We start from the raw sequence: 21,545 nt of genomic DNA, 5'->3' as shown, positions 1-21,545 counted from the left end.
CGGGTATCCTGAAGAGGACTGCTCAGTCACAGTTGCTGCTGTGCAAAGGTGACTATGTCCCAATGCAGGTGTCAACCAACCTTCATGCATCTGTTGTCTATGTGCAGATTCTTGACTCGAGACCCCCAGGTCACAGCCCTGACCCCATTGCCAATTCTCCATCGGCTTGTTGGGTGCCCCCTGGTAGAAGCCTGTGTGTGCCTTTACAATGTGGGCACCTTGGGACACTGTCATTGTCCACATGATCTTAACAGGTTGGTGGTCAGATTTCAGTGACGGGTCGAACCACGATGACAAGGACCATCTTGCCGCTGCAGCCGCCTTCTGCCTTTGCAGCCAGGGAGACATTCAGTCTTCCTTTGCCTGTTCTACCATTGAGGACTTTTTGGACCACACTTTGTCTGGCACAACTCCCTGACCTTACTGCCATGGGTGACCCTACCAGTAGCAAGGAACTCTGATGGCATCAGTCAAGGGATTGGAACGCGCCAGCCTCTTGACCACGTTATGTTTGCGATAGATGATGTTACGGCCACGTCCTGGACCATGACATTTGTCTTCTGGTGCTGATGGTCAAACCAAACTCTTCGCAAGGCCTGAGAGAGAGTGTTCAATTGCCGCTGAAGGTGTTCCTCAGTTTTGGAATGATAATATGGCATCATCAGCGTAGAGCAACCCTCTGACGAGGACTTGGCACACCTTTGCCTTGGATCTCAGGCAGGCAAGGCTGAACAGCTGTCTGTCAGTTCTGGTATGTAAGTAGACACTCTCTGTAGATGACCTGAAGGTATATGACAGCAGCAAAGAGAACAATATGCCAAAGAGTGTCAGTTCCAGAACACAACCCTGTTTGCAGATCTCAGTGGGTTCTGATGTTGGCCTGTCATAGCTGACCTTACCCATCACGTTGTCATTAGAAAGAGTAGATCACATCGAGCAGCTTTCTCCAGCAGCTTAAATAGATTGCCCCTGCTGCCATGCCTGAATGTCTGGGTGAGATCGATGAAGGAATATATAGTGATCTCCTTCGTTTACCGCATTTCTCTCGCAGCTGCCAGACTGAGACGATCAGGTCAGTCCTGAAACCAGACTGGGATTTGGGGTAGATGCGTTCAGCCAAGATCCGCAGTCTGACCATCCTTTCCCCACACTGCTCAGCAGGGAGATGTCTCGATAGTCACCCATGTTCTTGTACAGGGTCACAAGTCTTTGCATCGCGCAAATCCTGGGGCACTGCCCCCCCCCACCCTCCAACAGAGACATTTGTACAGATGCTGCAGGAGTGTTGGTGAATTCACGCGATATTGCACCAGTACCTGGAGCTTTTTCCGTGGCGCGCCAGTCAATAGCTCCTCCGCTGTGGGCTCAGTTTCCTGCTCAGCCATAACAGGCGGCTTCCTACGGTGTCTAGAGCTTCCCCAGTGACAGTACAAATCAAGGTCATGTTCCACCCGTCTCCCCAACTGTTTATTGCAGTGGGTGCTGACCTTCCCTGCCTTTTGTTTTCAACGAAGCTGTTTTCTTTGGACCTGTTGCCTTTTTGATGCCTTCATGCACATACCCCGAGCATTCCCTGTGCCGAAGGACATCTGGATATTCTGGCAAAGTCCATGTAAACAGTAGGTCCGACTGTCCACCTAACTTTCAGTGTGAACTGATTCCACCATCTTCCTCAGGAGCCTGTTCCAGAGAGATTGACCACTCTCTCACTGAAACCCTGTTTCTGCAGGTTAGTTTGAATTAACTCCTCCTCCAGTGCAGGCTGTACCCCCTGGTTCTGGTCTCCTGGACTAGATGAAGCTGTTTTTTGTCAATCGACATTACCCAGTCCTTTTAGAGTCTTAAAAACCAGTAATGACATCAGCTGTCAGAGCCGGCTTGACCTGTTTGTTCTTTTAACCCAGTGTTACATAAACACGTGGATTTATATCCCTGAACCCAGCCCCCTTGCGTGGTTGCTCACTGCCAACTTGGGCACTGGCCACAATCTGCATTTCAGTTGAAAGAGCAAGTTGCTGACTGCAAGGCCATTAACACATTGATCGGTATCTGGTTTGGCAGGAGCACAGTCCGAGTCTCTCTACTCAGGAGACTGCTATCCCCCTGATGCTCCCTTTGGAAAAGCAGATTGCGCCCCCTCCCCGCCCCCCCAGCCATTCCGAGCAGGGACATGTTGCCGAAGACCAGCTTGTTAATCGGCCGTTGCTCTTTAATAAAGTCTAAACCAGACGGGGTCCTGAGCCCTGCCTGGTATTGAATCACCCAGAGGATGATAATTCCCTTTTTACCACGGTGGGGGTGGGAGATGGTGGCGGATCAGCGCGCCGGGGGTGGGGATCGTGGCGGATCACTGCGCGGGGGGAGGGGGATCGTGGCGGATCACCGCGCGGGGGGGGGGGGGAATCGTGGCGGATCACCGCAGGGGGGGGTGGGGAATCGTGGCGGATCACCGCGCCCCGGGGGGTGGGGAATCGTGGCGGATCACCGCGCCCCGGGGGGTGGGGATCGTGGCGGATCACCGCGCCGGGGGAGGGGGATCGTGGCGGATCACCGCGCCGGGGGAGGGGGATCGTGGCGGATCACCGCGCCGGGGGAGGGGGATCGTGGCGGATCACCGCGCCGGGGGAGGGGGATCGTGGCGGATCACCGTGCCGGAGGTGGGGGATCGTGGCGGACCACCGCGCGGGGGGGAGGGGGATCATGGCGGATGGGAGGGGGATCGTGGCGGATCACCGCGCGGGGGAGGGGGATCGTGGCGGATCAGCGCGCCGGGGGAGGGGGGTCGTGGCAGATCACCGTGCCGGGGGTGGGGGATCGTAGCGGATCACCGCGCCGGGGGGAGGGGGATCGTGGCGGATCAACGTGGGGGGGGTGTATCGCGGTGGATCACAGCGCCGGGGGAGTGGGGGGTTCGTGGCAGATCACCGCACTGGGGGATTGTGACGGATCACCGCGCGGGGGAGGGAGATCGCGGCAGATCACCGCACTGGGGGATTGTGACGGATCACCGCGCGGGGGAGGGAGATCGCGGCAGATCACCGCGCTGGGGGATTGTGACGGATCACCGCGCGGGGGAGGGAGATCGCGGCAGATCACCGCGCTGGGGGATTGTGACGGATCACCGCGCGGGGGAGGGAGATCGCGGCAGATCACCGCGCTGGGGGATTGTGACGGATCACCGCGCGGGGGAGGGAGATCGCGGCAGATCACCGCACTGGGGGATTGTGACGGATCACCGCGCGGGGGAGGGAGATCGCGGCAGATCACCGCGCTGGGGGATTGTGACGGATCACCGCGCGGGGGAGGGAGATCGCGATGGATCACCGCGCCGGGGGAGGGGCTAGTTTGCTATTACCCTCTGGATTCCTCTCTGTCCTTCTCCATTGCCAGCTTTATGATACAATGACCACTGCCCCCTCAGTGTTCTCCTACTGACACCTACCTGATTCCCAGGAACCAGGTCTGGCAGCACCTCCTTCCTTGTTGAACTGGAAACACACTGCTGTAGGAAACACTTTTGTCCCCCTCTGCTCTTTACACCACAACTATCCCAGTCTATATCTGGATAATTAACGTTCCCCATTAGAACTACTCTATACCACCGCTCTGTAATTTCCCTGCAAATTCCCTCTCCAGCACTGCAATGTTTCCCTCACTCAGTGCTGCCACCCTAACCTTTTCCTTCCTTCCCTTCCTCTGCTTAATGTCTTACATCCAGGTATATGTAACACCCAGTCCTGCCTGTATTCTCTGTTTCTACATGGCAATCCGCGCCTGCACCTCCTCAGCCTTACGTACCACACTCTGTGTGTTCACATACACAGTAACCCTGATTTAGCCTTCATTACTTCCCCCCCACTTACTCTGAACCCACCTCCTAGCAGCAGAATGGGAAATAGGAAGCTATCTGTCTCTTCCAATACTCTTTGCACCTTGGTACCCCTCTCTCTAGTATTACCTCCTGGTTCTCACACCCCTGCCAACTTAGCTTAAACCTTCCCCAATACACAGGAACGTAGGACTTGGGAGCAGGAGTGGACCATTCGACCCCTCGAACCTTGCCATTCAGTAAGATCATGCTTGACCTGGTTGTGGTCTCAATTCCACTTTCCTGTCTACCTCCCTCCCCCCATAAACCTTGATTCCCTTGTCTATCAAAAATCTAACCCTGCCTTAAATAAGTTTAATGACCCAGCCTTCACGGCTGTCTGGGGAAGAGAATTCCACTGACTAACGACCCTCGGAGAGAGAGAGAGAAAGAGAGGGAATTTCCCCCCGTCTCTGCCTTAAACAGTAGATCTCTTATTCTTCGACTGTGTTCCCCGGTTTGGACCCGGCTCTGTTCAGGTGCAACCCATGTAGCTTATACAGGTCACGTCTTCCCCAGAACCCGTCCCAATGTCCCAGGAACCTAAAGCCCTCCCTCCTGCACCATCTTTCCAGCCGCGTGTTCATGTGTTTTACCTTCCTGTTTGTATACTGGTTTGCATGTGGCGCTGGGAGTAATTGGAGATGACTATTTTTGAGGTCCTGCTTGCAAATTACCAACCTAGCGCCCTAAATTCTGACTGCAGGACCACATCCCCTAACTACGTATGTGACTGGTACCAATGTGGACCGCAGCCATTGGCTGTTCACCTTCTCCCCTCGGGGTGCCTTTCGGTGCTATCCTTGACCCTGTCAGGAGATCGGGTCTGCTGCCTCTCCGACGGTGCTGTGTAAGTCTACCACAATCTCTTCAGGATGGTTTTATATTGTGTTTATGTTTTGTTGCAGTTTCGCTTCGCTGGATGAAGCTCCCGCCCTTTCGCTCAGAGAGGAGGGACCTTTCCCCTCAGGTACCGTACATGAGGTACGGACACACAGCGGTGCTCGTCGATGACACCATCTACATCTGGGGTGGGAGGAATGACACTGAGGGGGCGTGCAACGTGCTATACGCATTTGATGTCAGTAAGTACATTCTCTGGCTATTACCTTTCTTGTTGCAGTTCCCCAGCGCACAGCGCTGAGAGAGCCCCACCCTGTCCAGTGGCGAGGGGGGGGGCGGCGGGAGCCCCACTCTGGGGGGCTGCAGGGCTGCGGGAGCCCCGCACTTTTGGGGGGAACCATCTTTCAGTTGAGATATTAAACAAAAGTCTCCTCCCTGTCAGCACAGGTAGTTGTCAAAGATCTCGCTGCACTATTAGAGAGAGCAGCTGGGATGGACTGTCCTGGCCAATATTCCTCATACCAACAAGGACAAACTGTCCGTTTGCTATTGCCTTGTGGGATCTTGCTGTGCACAGATTGGGACTTTCACAAACTCCAGAGAGGTCCCAGCTCACCGGTTGTCCCGCTGCACTTTTTCTCAGAATTCATAATGGAATCAAGGCAATAAATTGGTGTACTTGATGTTTCAGTGAGGGACGGAGGGATACCTATTGAGCAGACACTGGGGAGAACTCCCTGTTCTGCTTCGATAGTGTCACAGGGTCTTTTTCCACACAGACAGTGCAGAGCTGCTTCAGCGCTGCACTAACCTGTCAGCCTGGATTGTGCTAATCATTGGATTAGAGTTAATCAGAGTGAATGGTACAGAGTTTACAATTACTGCATCGCCTCGAAATCCCTAAAGAAGCAGTCACGCCAGTACAGGCAATCTGTTTTGTGTACCGCTGGATGGGAGAGGATTGAGTGCCAGGAAAGCGCACACTCCGAGTTTTGTTCTCTTTTGAATGTTGCCTTGAGATCTTCAAAATTCTACCTGTATCATGTGGGATGACCTGGGAGTGGCCCCTCCACCAGCCAGAGAGTCCCTCTGCCAAAACAGCCCTCCATCTCTCCTCGCACCCCCACCTCAGCCTCTCCACCAGTGCAGGATTTGCTCAGTCCAGTGCTTGAGTATCTGGAGCAGGAATCACTGTGGGACATGTGAAATAGGAGCAGGAGTAGACCACTCGGCCCCTCGAGCCTGCTCCGCCATTCGATAAGATCGTGACTGATCTGTTTGTGTTTCGATTTCCACGTCCCCATCTGCTCCCGATAACCTTTGATTCCCTTGCCTAACAAGAATCTAAAGATTTCCAGCATCCGCAGTATTTTGCTTTTATGCAAGAATCTATCTGTCTCCGCCCTAAAAATATTCAATGACCCCCACCTCCACCACCTTCTGAGGCAGAGAGTTCCAAAGTCACACAACCCTCTGAGAGAAAAAAAATTTCTCCTCATCTCTGTCCTAAAACGGCGACCCCTAATTTTAAACAATGCCCCCTAGTTCCCCCACAAGAGGAAACATCCTTTCCACGTCCACTTTGTCAAGGCCATTCAGGATCTTGTATACTTCAATCAAATCACCCCTCACTCTTCTAAACTCCAGTGGAAACAAGCCCAGTCTGTCCAACCTTTCCTCAGAAGATAACCCACTCATTCCAGGTATCAATCTAGTAAAGCTTCTCTGAACGGCCTGCATCACCTGACGGGCTCTGTGTAAAATGCCTGTCCTTTCTTTTGACTCCATGATCTTTTGATTTGGAACTGGAAGGGCTCTCCAGTGTGATTCTGAATAACAACGAGCCCGCACATTGCTGAGTGAGACGTGTGTGGATTTGTGTATGTGACTGCTGCTGCTGCTGCCCTGCCTCTCTCACACTCTGCTTTCACCTGCAGGCACCCACAACTGGTCCACTCCCAAGGTTCACGGCTCGATTCCTGGTGCCCGGGATGGACACTCTGCCTGCGCTCTGGGGAAGTGCATGTTTATCTTTGGAGGATACGAGCAGCTGGTAAGAAATGTCAGAGCGATACAGCACAAGAAGGAGGCCATTCAGCCCATCCTGCCTTTGCCAGCTCTTTGCAAGAGCTGTCCAGTGAGTCCCACTCCCCTAATCTTTCCCACAGCCTTGCTACTTTATCCTCTTCAGCTATTCACCTAATTCCCTGTGGGTCAGCTTCCACTGCCCTTGCAGACAATGCATTCCTGACCACAACTCGCTATGTTTAAAAAGCAAATGTTTCCTCGTGTCACCTCTAGTTCTTTGCCTTAAATCTGACCCTGCAGTCACTGAAAACACTTCCTCCTTATTTCCTGTATCCTCAACCCTCAGTCAGATCAGCCCTTAACCTTCTCAGCTCTACAGAGAGCAATCCCAGTTCCTCTAGTCTCTCCATGTAACTGTGGCTCTGCGTCCGTTCTGAGTAAACTTCCTCTGCACTCTCTCCTGGGCCTTGACCTCCCCCCTTGAACTGTGGAGCCCAGAATTGGGCACATTGCAAACCACTGGGAAGCCTCTGCTGATGTAAGGGTTCAGTGTAATGTATGCCTCTATTTATAAAGCTGTCAAGGACCCCATATACTTTTTAACAGTTTTATTCACTTGTCCTACCACCTTCAAAGATTGATACAGCACCTTTAACACAGCATGCACCAAGTGCCAGATGCTGATCATACCTGCCAAGTCCAGGTTCCTGTGTTATGTGTTAGGGTCATACTTATCCTGCTAATAGCCACCGTGGACACTGGAGATAGCAATACATCTGACAGTTAATTTACTTCAGTGATTCAAAACATTCACGCTGCTCAGAGATTTTAGGGCAATAGGAAAGAAATTAACAAGTAGGACCTCAAAGGTAACAAACTGCACTGTTCCCAGTGCCACACACTAGTGAGTACAGGAATAGGCAGATAGAGTCAATGAGAGATGGGACAGGAGGGAAGGCTTTAGATTCTTAGGACATTGGGGCAATTGAGACTTGTCCAAACCCAGATGGGGTTGCATCTCAACACAGACCAATATTGTGTGGAGGTTTGGCTTGGCAGAGGAATGGGAACCAGAGAGTAGGTTCAAAAGGTAGAGAACCAAACTGGAGATGGGAGACAGGAAATTAGTAAGCGAGTGTGGAAGGTCAAGCAAACAAAGGCTAGAAAATAGGCAACAAAGGAGTGGTTGAGTGATTACTGATCTATAGTTCAATGTAAGGAGTCTATTGAATATGCTAGAAGGAACATCAAATGGATTGAACTGAGGAACAGATCCCCAAATAGACAGAGGGAGATAGAAGAGCAAATAGACTGCTGCAGCTCAGGAAGGCAACTCACTACCACCTTCTCAAGGACAATTAGGGATGGGCAATAAATGCTGGTCCAGCCAGCAACACCCATATGCCATGAGTGAATAAAATTAACTGTGGGTAAATTGTGGAAGATTGCAGAAATTGGGATTGCAAAGGTTTAGAGGGCACAAAATTCATAAAATGCATTTAAAGAGCATCTTTAACCAGCAAGAAGGGGTAGTTCTGGATTTAATTTTGGGGAATGAAATTGGGTAGGTGGCAGGGGAATGGGTGGGAGAGCATTTTGGCGGTAGGGATCCTAATTGATTTGGATTTAGCATAGGTCTGAAAAGGGATACAGACCAAGAGTAAAAGTTTTACCTTGGGGAAAGATCAATTTTACCAATCTGACATCTTTTGTAAAAGTGGACTGGAAACAGCTATTTGAAGGTGGTAACTCATCAAGGCTCCTTCACCAGCACCTTTCCAAACTGCAATCTCTGGATGCATGGAAACAACACTGTCACCAACAGCACTCAAGAAGCTTGACACCACCCAGGATAAAGCAGCCTGCTTGATTGGCACCCCATCCACCACCTTCAACATCTACTCCCTTCACCACCGACGCACAGCAGCAGTGTGTACATGCAGTTCATGAAGGCGGCTCACCACCACCTTCTTGAGGGCAATTAGGAATGGGCAATAAACACTGGCATTACTCACGGCACTCACATCCCACGAAAGAATTTTTAAAAGTGCATCCATGTCAGAGCAAAAGGTGAGATCTGAAGGGGATGGAGAGGCTTCAGAACAAATAAGTTCTCTTCCCTTGAGGGCGTGGAGGCTGGATCGTTGAATTTATTCAAGGCTGAGTGTGATAGATTGTTGGATAAGACAAGGGGTTCAAGAGTTATGGCGGGGGCACACAGGAAAGTGGAGTTGAGATGACAACCAGATGAGCCATGATCCTATTGAATGGAGGAGCAGGCCTCATGGGCTAAACCTGCTCTGAAGTTCTGTGTCCCTGTGTCGAAATAGTAGGATTCTGAAACATGTAAAGGAACAGAGGAACCTTTAGAGTGCATATGGAGAGACCCCAGGAGGCAACCGGGCGAGTAGATAAGGTGGTTAAGAAGACACGTGGGATATTTTCCTTTATTATATATAGAATTATACATATATACTATATATAGATTCATAGAGGTCTACAGCACAGAAAAAGGCCCTTCGGCCCATCGAGTCTGCACCGGTCAAACAAGTGCCGAACTATTCTAATCCCATTTTCCAGCCCTTGGCCCGTAGCCTAGCTACATATAGGTATAGAATATATGAGTTGGGAAGTCATGTCAGAACTGTAGAGAACAGGAGTTAGGCCACAGTTCATTTTAGCATTGAGGAAAGATTGGATACGCTGGGGTTGTTTATTCTGGAACCATGGAGGCTGAAGGGGGATTTAATTGAGATGTAGAAAATTGAGGGTGTGAGAGAGAGAGAGTGGGTAGGGAAGATATATTATTTTTTTTTTAGCAGAGAGGTCAATAACCGGGGGACATATGTTGAAAGTAATTGAGAGAAGGGTTAGATGGGAATTGAGATTGGTGGGAACCTGGAACTCTCTTCGTGAGAGGGTGGCAGAGACAGAAACGCTTGTTACATTTCAAAAGACCTTTGGATATGCACTTAAGGCACTGTAACCTACAGGGCTACAGACCAAGAGCTGGAACATTGGATTAGGCTGGCAGAGACATGATGGGCTGAGTGGCCTCCAGACGTGCTATAAATGTCCTTTGTTTTCACTACATACCGATCAGCACTTGCTGAGGCCCTGTGTAGCAAACTCTCTGCAAGCCATTGTTTCTCAGATACAGCAGTGCAGTGGTTATGTAACTGAACAGTAGTCCAGGGGCCTGGGTTAAAGATCCAAGAGACATCAGTTCAAATCTCACCACAGCGGCTGGGGAATTTAAATTCCGGTTTTTTTATTCCTTCATGGGACATGGACGTCACTGGCAAGGCCACCGTCTCTAACTACCCTTGAACTGAGTGGCTTGCGTTTCAGAGAGCAGTTAAGAGTCAACCACGTACATACGAACATACAAATTAGGAGCATTAGGCAGCTCAGCCCCTCGAGCCTGCTCCACCATTCAATAAGATCATGGCTGATCTGAATGTAACCTCAACCCCACGTTCCTGCCTACCCCTGATAACCTGTCACCCCCTTGTTAATCAAGAATCTATCCAGCTCTGCCTTAAAAATATTCAAAGGCTCTGCTCCCACCACCTTTTCGGAAGAGAGTTCCAAAGACTCATGACCCTCTGAGAAAAAATTTCTCCTCGTCTGTCTTAAATGAGTGACCCCTTATTTTCAAACAGTGACCCCTAGTTCTAGATTCTTCATCAAGAGCTTAATCAGCCAAGGGTTGATTAAGGATAGTCAGCATGGCTTTGTGCGTGGTAGGTCGTGTTTAAGGAACCTTGTAGAGTTTTTTGAGGAGGTTACCAAGAAAGTAGATGAAGGAAAGGCTGTGGATGTTGTCTACATGGACTTTAGTAAGGCTTTTGACAAGGTCCCACATGGGAGGTTAGTTCAGAAGGTTCAGACACTTGGTATCCATGGAGAGGTTGTAAACTGGATTCGAAATTGGCTGAGTGGGAGAAGACAGAGAGTGGTAGTGGAGGATTGCTTCTCAGACTGGAGACCTGTGACTAGTGGTGTGCCTCAGGGATCTGTGCTGGGACCATTGTTGTTTGTTGTCTATATCAATGATCTGGATGATAATGTGGTAAATTGGATCAGCCAGTTTGCTGATGACACTAAGATTGGAGGCGTTGTGTACAGCGAGGAAGGCTTTCAAAGCTTGCAGAGAGATCTGGACCAACTGGAAAAATGGGCCAGAAAATGGCAGATGGAATTTAATGCGGAAAAGTGTGAGGTGTTGCATTTTGGAAGGACAAACCAAGGTAGGACATACACAGTAAATGGTAGGGCACTGAGAAGTGCGGAGGAACAAAGGGATCTGGGAGTTCAGATACATAATTCCCTGAAAGTGGCGTCACAGGTAGACAGGGTTGTAAAGAAAGCTTTTGGCATACTGGCCTTCATAAATCAAAATATTGAGTATAGGAGTTGGAATGTTATGGTGAGGTTGTATAAGATATTGGTGAGGCCAACTTTGGAGTATTGTGTGCAGTTCTGGTCGCCTAACTACAGGAAGGATATCAGTAAGATTGAAAGAGCGCGGAGAAGATTTACTAGGATGTTGCCAGGTCTTAAGGAGTTGAGTCACAGGGAAAGATTAAACAGGTTAGGACTTTATTCCTTGGAGCGTAGAAGAATGAGGAGAGATTTGATAGAAGTTTACAAAATTATGAGGGGTATAGACAGAGTAAATGCGAGTAGGCTCTTTCCACTTAGATTAGGAGAAATAAACATGAGAGGACATGGCTTTAGGGTGAAAGGGGAAAGGTTTAGGGAGAACATTAGGGGGAACTTCTTCACTCAGAGAGTGGTGAGAGTGTGGAACGAGCTGCCATTTGACATGGTAAATGTGGGCTCACTTAAGTTTTAAGAATAAATTAGATAGATACATGGATGGGAGAGGTCTGGAGGGTTATGGACTAGGTGCAGGTCAATGGGACTAGCGGAATAATATTTCGGCACAGACTAGAAGGGCCGAATGGCCTGTTTTTCTGTGCTGTAGTGTTCTATGGTTCTAAGAGGAAACATCCTCTCCACATCCACCCTGTCAAGACCCCTCAGAATCTTAAATGTTTCAATTAAGTCGCCTCTTAATCTTCTAAACTCCAGTGGATATAAGCCTAACCTGTCCAACCTTTCCTCATTAGACAACCCACCCATTCCTGGTATTAGTCTAATAAATCTTCTCTGAACTGCTAATGCATTTATATCTTTCCTTAAGTAAGGAGACTGTATATAGTACTCCCGATGTGGTCTCACCAATGTCCTGTACAACTGACGCATAACCTCCCTACTTTTGTATTCAATTCCCCTCACATTAAATGATAACATTCTATTAGCTTTCCAAATTACCTGCTGGACCTGCATACTAACCTTTTGTGGTTCATGCACTAGGACACCCAGATCCCTCTGAATCTCAGAGCTCTACAATCTCTCGCCATTTAGATAATAAGCTTCTTTTTTATTCTCCCTACTAAAATGGACAATTTCACATTTGCCCACATTATACTCCATTTGCCAGATCTTTGCCCACTCACTTAACCTATTGATGTCACTTTGTAGCCTCCTTATATCCTCTTCACAATTTACTTTCCTATTTATCTTTGTGTCATCAGAAAATTTAGCCACCATTCCCTCAGTCCCTTCTTTATATAAGTCATTTATATAAATTGTTAAACGTTGAGGCCCCAGCACTGGTCCCTGTGGCACACCACTCGTCACATCCTGTCAACCAGAAAAAGACCCATTTATGCCAACTCTCTGCTTCCTGTTACCTAACCAATCTTCTATCCAAGCCAATATGTTACCCCCTACACCATGAGCTTTTATTTTCTGCAATAACCTTTGATGTGGCACTTTATCAAATGCCTTCTGGAAATCTAAGTACAGTACATCCACTGGTTCCCCTTTATCCACAGAACATGTGACTCCTTCAAAGAACTCCAATAAATTGGTTAAACATGATTTCCCTTTCACAAAACCATGTTGACTCTGCCTGATTACCTTGAATTTTTCTAAGTGCCTGTTATAACGTCTTTAATAACAGCTTCTAACATTTTCCCTACGACAGATGTTAGGCTAACTGGCCTATAGTTTCCTGCTTCCTGTCTCCCTCCCTTTTTGAATAAAGGAATTACATTTGCTATTTTCCAATCTAATGGAATCTTCCCCGAATCTAGAGGATTTTGGAAAATTAAAACCAGTGCATCAACGATCTCACTAGTCACTTCTCTCAAGACCTTAGGGTGAAGTCCATCCGGACCTGGGGATTTGTCAGTCCGCAGCCCCAACAATTTGCACAATACCACTTCCCTGGTGATTGTAATTTTCCCCAGTTCCTCCCTCCCTCTCGTTTCCTGATTCACAGCTATTTCCGGGATGTTCCTTGTCTCCTCTATAGTGAAGACTGAAGCAAAATACCTGTTTAATTCATACACCATTTCCCTACTTTCCATTATCAGTTCCCCAGACGCACTCTCTATAGGACCAATGGTCACTTTGTTAACTCTTCTTATTTAAATATCTATAGAAACTCTTACTATCCATCTTTATATTACTCGCTGGCTTTCTCTCATACTCTAATTTTTCCCTCCTTATTAATCTTTTTGTCATTCTTTGCTGTGTTTTATATTCGTTCCAATCTTCTGACCTGCCACTTGCCTTTGTGTAATTATATGTTTTTTCTTTAAGTTTGATACTGTCTTTAACGTTAGTTAACCACAGATTCCCCTTGAATTTTCCTTTCTCAATGGAATGTATATATTCTGTGTATTCTGAAATACCCTTTTAGAAGTTCAGTGGCAGACATTAATTGACATACCCCATAACCTCATTTGCCAGTTCACTTTAGCTAGCTCTGCTTTCGTGCCCCCATAATTGCCCTTATTTGAGTGCTTTGGGTCTGGAGTCACATGTAGGCCAGAACAATCGGTGATCGTTTCATGGGCACCATTACTGAGACTAGCCCTCAATTCTTTTTATTCATTCATGGGATGTGGGTGTCACTGGCAAGGCCAGCATTTATTGCCCATCCCTAATTGCCCTGATTCCAGATTTTATTAGCTGAGTTTAAATTCCACCAGCTATTGTGGTAAGGTTCAAACCTGTGTCTGGGCCTCTGGATTACTAGTCCAGTGACATTACCGCTACATCACCGCTTCCCTTTTTCAATTCATTAATCAAACCTGCAATGGAAAGCTCGTCTCAGCAAGGGTGACCATGAAACAACGGGATTGCTATAAATACCCATCTGGTTCACTGGAAACTGCTGTCCTTAGCTGCTCTGACCTGTCTGTAAATTCAGACACACATCAATGACCATGCTCTGAAATGGCCCAGCAGGACAATCCATTATGGATTCATCCATTACTGCATCGACTATAAAAAGCTACTTTGTAAAGTAGAACCAGAGTTGAGCTTCAGAAGCTGTTTGGCAATAAAGACCGAGACCAAGACAGACTCCTTCAGAAAGAGTTTTATTTCTGGTGCATAAAACTCTCCACAGAGAGAACCTGCCTCACCTGTTTTCCCTTTTATACATCCACATGGGCACTGAGGTTGTTAACTGATGTTAACAATTGAACTCCTTGTGAGTTAACCCTTTCCTTCCCCAACGTAGACTTCAGTATGGAAATGTAGGAAAGGATCCTATTCTTGTATGGCTGCTGAAACCCACAAACCAGCGATACCACATCCCACCCACAAATAAATAACAGAAAAGCCACATCAAGAGCAGCTGCTCCAAAAGATAGCTCACCACCACCTTCTCAAGGGCAACTAGGGATGGCCGATAAATGCTGGCCTAGCCAGCGACGCCCACATCCCGTGAATGAGTGGGGAAAAGGAAGTTTGCTGTCCAGATTTGTTCATTGCTTCTCTCCTTGAAGGTCGCTCAGGGTTCCTACTATCTCTGGAACCCTCTCTGACACTGCTTTGATAGGAATAACCACACATTGTCCAACTATTTGAGTTTAAATCCATGGGTCATCAGGTAGATTACTGCATATACGGATTGATAAGAACCTTTTCCTGGCCAATACCCTATTCCATTGTCACAAAGTTTTCTCTTTCTGCATCGATGGATAAGTCATGAAACGCACCAGCTAAGCCTGTTCCATCTACTCCACCATCATCGCCTCATTAACAGAATTGCAAAGCATGTAGACCACTGAAACAGACCTTTCAGCCCAACTGCTCTGTGTTGCTGCCTGTGTTTCACGTGTGCTATTTCCCACCACTGTTTCATCACCCCTATCAGCATATCCTTCTATCCCTTTCTCCCTCATGTTCATCTATCTTATTTGCCTGAACGACTCCCTGTGGTAGCCAGTCCCACCTTCTGACCACTCTGCGTAAAGAGAGCTCCCGATCGAATTTATTAGTGACCATCTTAAATTGATGGTCACTAGTTCGAGGGTCACCCCAAAAGTTCAAACATTTTCTCCACCTCTACCCTATCGAGCCTGACGTAATTTGGAAAGGTCACTACCAGGCCACCCATCAGCCTTCTCTTCTCTCTCATGGAGAGACAAATCCCAGACTGTTCAGCCTTTCCTGATAATTGAAACCTCTCAGTTCTGCTTCATGTGAATCTGTTTTGCACTTTCTCCAATTGCCTTCAGAAGAGGATTCTTTGCATAATAGGGAAACCATAGTTAATCTGTTTTTAATATTGAACAATACGCCTTCAATAAAAAATAAGTATCTGTATTTCTTACATGTGTCTAACACATGTCATGTGTTCACGTAGGCCGACTGCTTCTCCAACGACATCCATCGTCTTGATGCTATGACAATGACATGGACCCTGGTCAATGCAAAGGTGAGTCTGTGACTTTACCAGAGAAAGGGTGGGCAGTAGATGCGCTGCACTGTCGGAGGGTCAGTACTGAGGGAGTGCTGCACTGTCAGAGGGTCAGTACCGAGGGAGTGCTGCACTTCAGAGGGTCAGTACTGAGGGAGTGCTGCACTGTCGGAGGGTCAGTACTGAGGGAGTGCCGCACTGTCAGAGGGTCAGTACTGAGGGAGCGCCGCACTGTCGGAGGGTCAATGCTGAGGGAGCGCCGCACTGTCGGAGGGTCAGTGCTGAGGGAGCACCGCACTGTCGGAGGGTCAGTGCTGAGGGAGCGCCGCACTGTCGGAGGGTCAGTGCTGAGGGAGCGGCGCCCTGTCGGAGGGTCAGTGCTGAGGGAGCGGCGCCCTGTCGGAGGGTCAGTGCTGAGGGAGCGGCGCCCTGTCGGAGGGTGAGTGCTGAGGGAGCGGCGCCCTGTCGGAGGGTGAGTGCTGAGGGAGCGGCGCCCTGTCGGAGGGTCAGTGCTGAGGGAGCGGCGCACTGTCGGAGGGTCAGTGCTGAGGGAGCGGCGCCCTGTCGGAGGGTGAGTGCTGAGGGAGTGGCGCCCTATCAGATTTGCACTTGTCATCTTTTGGATGAGGCATTAAACCAAGGCCCTGTCAGATGGATGTGAGAGATCCTGTGCCACCATTTTAAAGATCAGCTGAAGAGCTTTTTGCAGGCTCCTGCCTGGTATTTATTCTTTGATCAACTTCACTAAGACTTGGTATTTCTCACATTGCTCTTTTGGAGTCTTGCTTTGTACTAATTAGCTGCCACGTTTGGTGTAATGTAGCAGTGATTACGACTGGAGGTACCCAGTTAGCTGTGAATTGCTGTGGGATGTCCTGAGCTCGGGAATGGAGAGACTGTGGATCAATGTATATGTTAATCCCTGGAGGGGGGTCAACTTATACACCGAGTGTGGGCGCTTGCTATTTTACAATGTGAATAAAAGACAACATTGGGAATTCAGACCAAATTTAAAGTGTCAAGTTTATTGAATTAATTAATTGTACAAAAGATACCTTTTAGGGTGAGACGGTGGGCTTGTGATAATGTCAGTGGACAAGTAATCCAGCTAATCCTGTGGAGACACAGATTCAAATCCCACCACGTGAGCTGGTGGAATTTAAAACCAATTAATAAAAAATCTGGAATATAAAAGCTAGTCTAAGCGATGGTGACCATGAAACTATCATCGATTGTTGTTAAAAACCACCCGGTTCAGTATGTCACACGCGAAGGAAATCTGCCTTCCTCGCCTGGTCTGGCTTACTTGTGACTCCCAGACCTTACCGCAATGTGGTTGACTCTTAACTGCCCTCTGAAATGGCCTGGCAAGCCGCTCAGTTCGAGGGCAATTAGGGGTGGGCAACAAATGCTGGCCTTGCCAGTGACGCCCACATCCCGTGAAAGAATAAAGAAAGAAAGAAAAAGCGCATTCAAAGCATTTTAAAACTGTCAAATTCGCATTCCTCAGCATCCGATGCTAAGGGTTCATGGTATTCACTCCGAGTCACTCTGCGGTGTCATCGTTGTCAGGATCCGACTGGGCACCGACGCTTTCAGAATCACTCCTCCGCAACAAATCGTCTTGCTCTCCACCCAGTAAATTGGATATTCCACGTTTTGTTTAAACTATCTGACACTTTGTGCACTAATAGCATCTGACGAGTAGATTGGGTAATGATGAAAGCACACAAAATATCAGGTTTGGGCTGCATGCAGATTTCTGTCCCTTGTCAAGATTTTGTCTCCGTCAACCATTGGCCTGTTCCATTCAGCGTGAACATGACCCTGGAATGGCTTCTCAAGGCACACGTCCGAACTGCGGACGAAATGTCCAATATAACTGTACCTTCACAGGCATCTCTCGTTCTCATCGGTGATATGAGATCTGAACGTTAATAAACTGCCGCATGATTTACATAGACCATCGGGATGCCTATTCCACACGTTATCAATCCATAAGTTCACTTGGCCCTCATCCTCATCCATCCAGCTGCTGTCATGACATGTACAAGAGCTCCTGCAGAGGACGTGTTGTTCATCTTGGGTTTACATCTGAAAGTTACATTCTGTTGGCCACACAGCCTAGTACCACTGTCAGCCCTGTCTTTTCACAGGAGCTGGGATGAAAAGCTGAGGCCTGCTATTACTGTGCGTAATACTGCCGTAGCTGAAAGTGGGACTTGACTTGTGCGAGCGTGCAAAAGCATGATTTTTGGCCCTGAAAGAATGGGTCGTCTCATAGGCCAGGTCAGTTTTACACTGCCGCCTTCAATACATTCGTGCAAGTCTTTTCTTTGGATCACAGAATTGTTACAACGTTAGAAGGAGGCTATCCAACCCAATGTGTCCACACTGCCGCCCTCAGCAATCCCCCCACCTTCTCCCTGAGACCCTGGTGCACATTCTTCCTGCCAGATAACGCCGTCCCCCTGCTCGGACACCTTGATTGACATCTGGAGGCTCGTACGTGGCTGTGAAATGGGACTGTGGCCGTTTGTTGGCCTTCAACCCGTTCAGAGAGATTGAAACTTCCCAGAAATGGTCAGTGCACCGAGTGCTGACTATTTATACCAAGGCCCTTATGAAGCCTCGCTGCAACCTCTAATTATAGCAGCTGAACAAGAGTGCTGAAAGACAGGTCACAGAAATATCTCTGGCCTCCTTGGTGGCGGGGGGGACACCAGTGAACAGGGGAGGGAAGTTGGGAAACTTCTAGTTGATTCTCTGGCAAGGTCAGCATTTATCACCAATTCCAAATTTCCCCCAAACTGACTGACAATCCTGCTACGGCCATTTCAGAGGCAACCTCATTGCTGTGGGTCTGGAGTCACATGTAGGCCAGACCAGGTAAGGACAGCAGATTTCCCTCCCTAAAGGGCATTCGTGACCCAGATGGCTTTTTCTGGTCACCGTTAATGATATTAGCTTTTATTCCAGATTTATTTAATTAACCAAATTTAAGTTTACCAGCGGCAGTGAAGGGGTTTGAACTCTTGTCGCCGGACCATTAAGTTCCAGGCCTCTGGATCACCGGTTGAGTAACAGGACTACTCTGCTGCTGTTTCCCTGATGGCGGGGGTGGGGGGTGGGGGAGTGCAATTGGAAGCCTTTGGTGGATGTTGGGAGTGGTGGGAGGGAGATTTGAGTAGCGTGTTGACAGCAGCCTGTGTTGGCAGGATTCGAGTCGACAGCTGGTGGAAGTGCTAATCTCCTAAAGCGCAGGTGGAGGGAGGTGGGGTGACATTCAGAGAGCCTCTCGTTCATCTGGCCAATAGCTTAGTCCCTGAGTGCTTCCACATGTTCACACTGTACAAGTGAAACCACCAGGGAGACAGCCACGGCTCATCCTTTCATCACTCCTGCAAGACAGAGTGACTGCCCCTGTGCTCCACAACTCCCAAGCCTACCCATTGTGGCAACATCCTGTCCCCAGGGAGGAAGGGATAGAGAGCCTGACATGGACTGGAGTGGGCACAGAGCAATTGGCAGGGACTGAGGGATGGAGAGAGACAGATATAGGGACTACGTTGCTGCGACTGCATGACCTCTACATTAAGAGTGCTTTTTAAGGGAGCCCAGAATTGTGTGTTACTGCTTCAGTCCTGCTGGAGAGTCAGGGGCTTTGCATGATGTCTGTTCCAACTGGAAAGGAGCAGCTTAAAGCAAATCCCCCTGCAGGACTGCTCTACACCACCAGATGTCAGTGGCTGTTCAACGTCCTGTGCTGGCTATCTGGTTCAGCAGCAGCAACACCCAGAGTCAAATCGTGTCTCCCTCTCCCTCAAACTGATTTACAGGCCTAGCATTTTGCTGGAACCCCTGCTCCACTATTATTAATGCAAACCCCCTGCCTCTGGAGTGAGAGGGAAAGGAGTCTTATTTGTTTGTAGGATGTGTGTCACCAGCTAGGGCAGCGTTGATTGCCCTTGTTCAGGGAGCGTTTGGTGTGTGGGTCTGGGTCTGGAGTCACATGTAGGCCAGGGTGAGGACTGCAGATTTCCTTCTCTCGTAGCCCAGAGGCGTTTTTAAAACAATCGACAGTGGTTTCACGGTCATCATTAGACTTATAATTCCAGATTTTTATTGAATTCAAATTTCACCATCTGCTGTGGTGGGATTTGGACCCGGGTCTCAGCATTACCCCCGGGTCTCAGCATTAACCCCGGGTCTCGGCGTTACCCCCGGGTCTCGGCGTTACCCCCGGGTCTCGGCGTTACCCCCGGGTCTCGGCGTTACCCCCGGGTCTCGGCGTTACCCCCGGGTCTCGGCGTTACCCCCGGGTCTCGGCGTTACCCCCGGGTCTCGGCGTTACCCCCGGGTCTCGGCGTTACCCCCGGGTCTCGGCGTTACCCCCGGGTCTCGGCGTTACCCCCGGGTCTCGGCGTTACCCCCGGGTCTCGGCGTTACCCCCGGGTCTCGGCGTTACCCCCGGGTCTCGGCGTTACCCCCGGGTCTCGGCGTTACCCCCGGGTCTCGGCGTTACCCCCGGGTCTCGGCGTTACCCCCGGGTCTCGGCGTTACCCCCGGGTCTCGGCGTTACCCCCGGGTCTCGGCGTTACCCCCGGGTCTCGGCGTTACCCCCGGGTCTCGGTATTAACCCCGGGTCCGTGGATTACCCCGGGTCTCGGCATTAACCCCGGGTCCGTGGATTACCCCGGGTCTCGGCATTAACCCCGGGTCCGTGGATTACCCCGGGTCTCGGCATTAACCCCGGGTCCCGGCATTAACCCCGGGTCCGTGGATTACCCCGGGTCTCGGCATTAACCCCGGGTCTGTGGATTACCAGCCCAGTGACAGTACCACAACACCACACCCTCCCCTTTAATCATCTGGGAGTGTTTGAGTGCGAGAGTTAGTATCTAACGCTGTGCTTTTCACTTTCCTGATCACAAAATCCACTCCCTCTCCTTCCCCCCTCCCTCTCGCTCTCCTTCCCCCTCCCCCTCACTCTCCTTCCCCCTCCCCCTCGCTCTCCTTCCCCCCTCCTCCTCCCCCTCCCTCTCGCTCTCCTTCCCCCTCCCCCTCACTCTCCTTCCCCCTCCCCCTCGCTCTCCTTCCCCCCTCCTCCTCCCCCTCCCACTCGCTCTCCTTCCCCCTCCTCCTCGCTCTCCTTCCCCCCTCCCCCTCCTCCTCGCCCTCCTTCCCCCTCGCTCGCCCTCCCTCTCTCTCTCTCTCCCCCTGCCTCCTCCCGCTCTCCTTCACAGGGTAACCCAGCGCGATGGCGAGATTTCCATTCAGCCACGGTGATGGGCAGCCGGATGTACGTGTTCGGGGGCCGAGCAGATCGCTTTGGCCCCTTTCATTCCAACAATGAGATCTACTGTAATCGTATCAAAGTGTTTGACACAGAGACCAATCACTGGCTGGACTCTCCCACCACACAGCTCCTTCCCGAAGGCAGGAGGAGCCACTCAGCATGTAAGTAAGCTCCCTCTGTGGGATGGGCCATTTGAATGAATGGGACTGGCGTAGTGAGATGGCCTGACACCTCCACCAGAGCTCCATTCCTTCCCTGTCAGTGGGAGTAATCTTCACTCCATGAGGGTCCCAGCTTCTGACCACCTCCAACAAGATCAGGCCCAACCATTACCCCAACACCTTCACTTGGGCCACAATCGGCAAGTTCTCACCTGAGGGGTCGCAACTGGTCAGAGGTGACAGCACCCCACCTGTAAACTGGCGTCAGCCTTGGCTCAGGGGTAGTTTGTTTTTATTTATCCCTTCACAAAATGCGAATATCGCTGGCTTGGCCAACACTTATTGCCGATCCCGAATTTCCTTTGAGAAGGCGCTGATGAGCTGCCTTTATGTCTGATGATCGTTCTTTAAATGCTCAGCTCAGAGTCTCCTCAAGTTCTAGGCTGACACATCTGAGGGTCAGTGCTGAGGGGATGCTGCACTGTCAGAGGGTCAGTACTGAGGGAGTGCTGCACTGTCAGAGGGTCAGTGCTGAGGGAGTGCTGCACTGTC

At 49.7% G+C, this 21,545-nt stretch overlaps 1 protein-coding gene across 3 annotated transcripts in view; it reads left to right on the top strand.

Annotated features, from left to right (window-relative positions):
- Positions 1-21,545, top strand: part of klhdc3 (kelch domain containing 3) — a 125,553-nt gene that overhangs the window by 32,171 nt on the left and 71,837 nt on the right. For all 3 annotated transcript variants that reach the window (XM_078534959.1, XM_078534957.1, XM_078534958.1), the window contains 4 exons: positions 4,777-4,953; positions 6,649-6,764; positions 15,480-15,551; positions 20,780-20,993. In XM_078534959.1, the coding sequence (XP_078391085.1) occupies positions 4,777-4,953; positions 6,649-6,764; positions 15,480-15,551; positions 20,780-20,993 (579 nt within the window). The remainder of the gene's footprint in view (positions 1-4,776; positions 4,954-6,648; positions 6,765-15,479; positions 15,552-20,779; positions 20,994-21,545) is intronic.

Source organism: Cetorhinus maximus, unplaced genomic scaffold (assembly GCF_964194155.1).
Source record: "Cetorhinus maximus unplaced genomic scaffold, sCetMax3.hap1.1 HAP1_SCAFFOLD_163, whole genome shotgun sequence".
NCBI lineage: Eukaryota > Metazoa > Chordata > Chondrichthyes > Lamniformes > Cetorhinidae > Cetorhinus > Cetorhinus maximus.
Note: the sequence above shows the minus strand (reverse complement) of the source record. Positions and strands in the feature narration are given on the sequence as shown.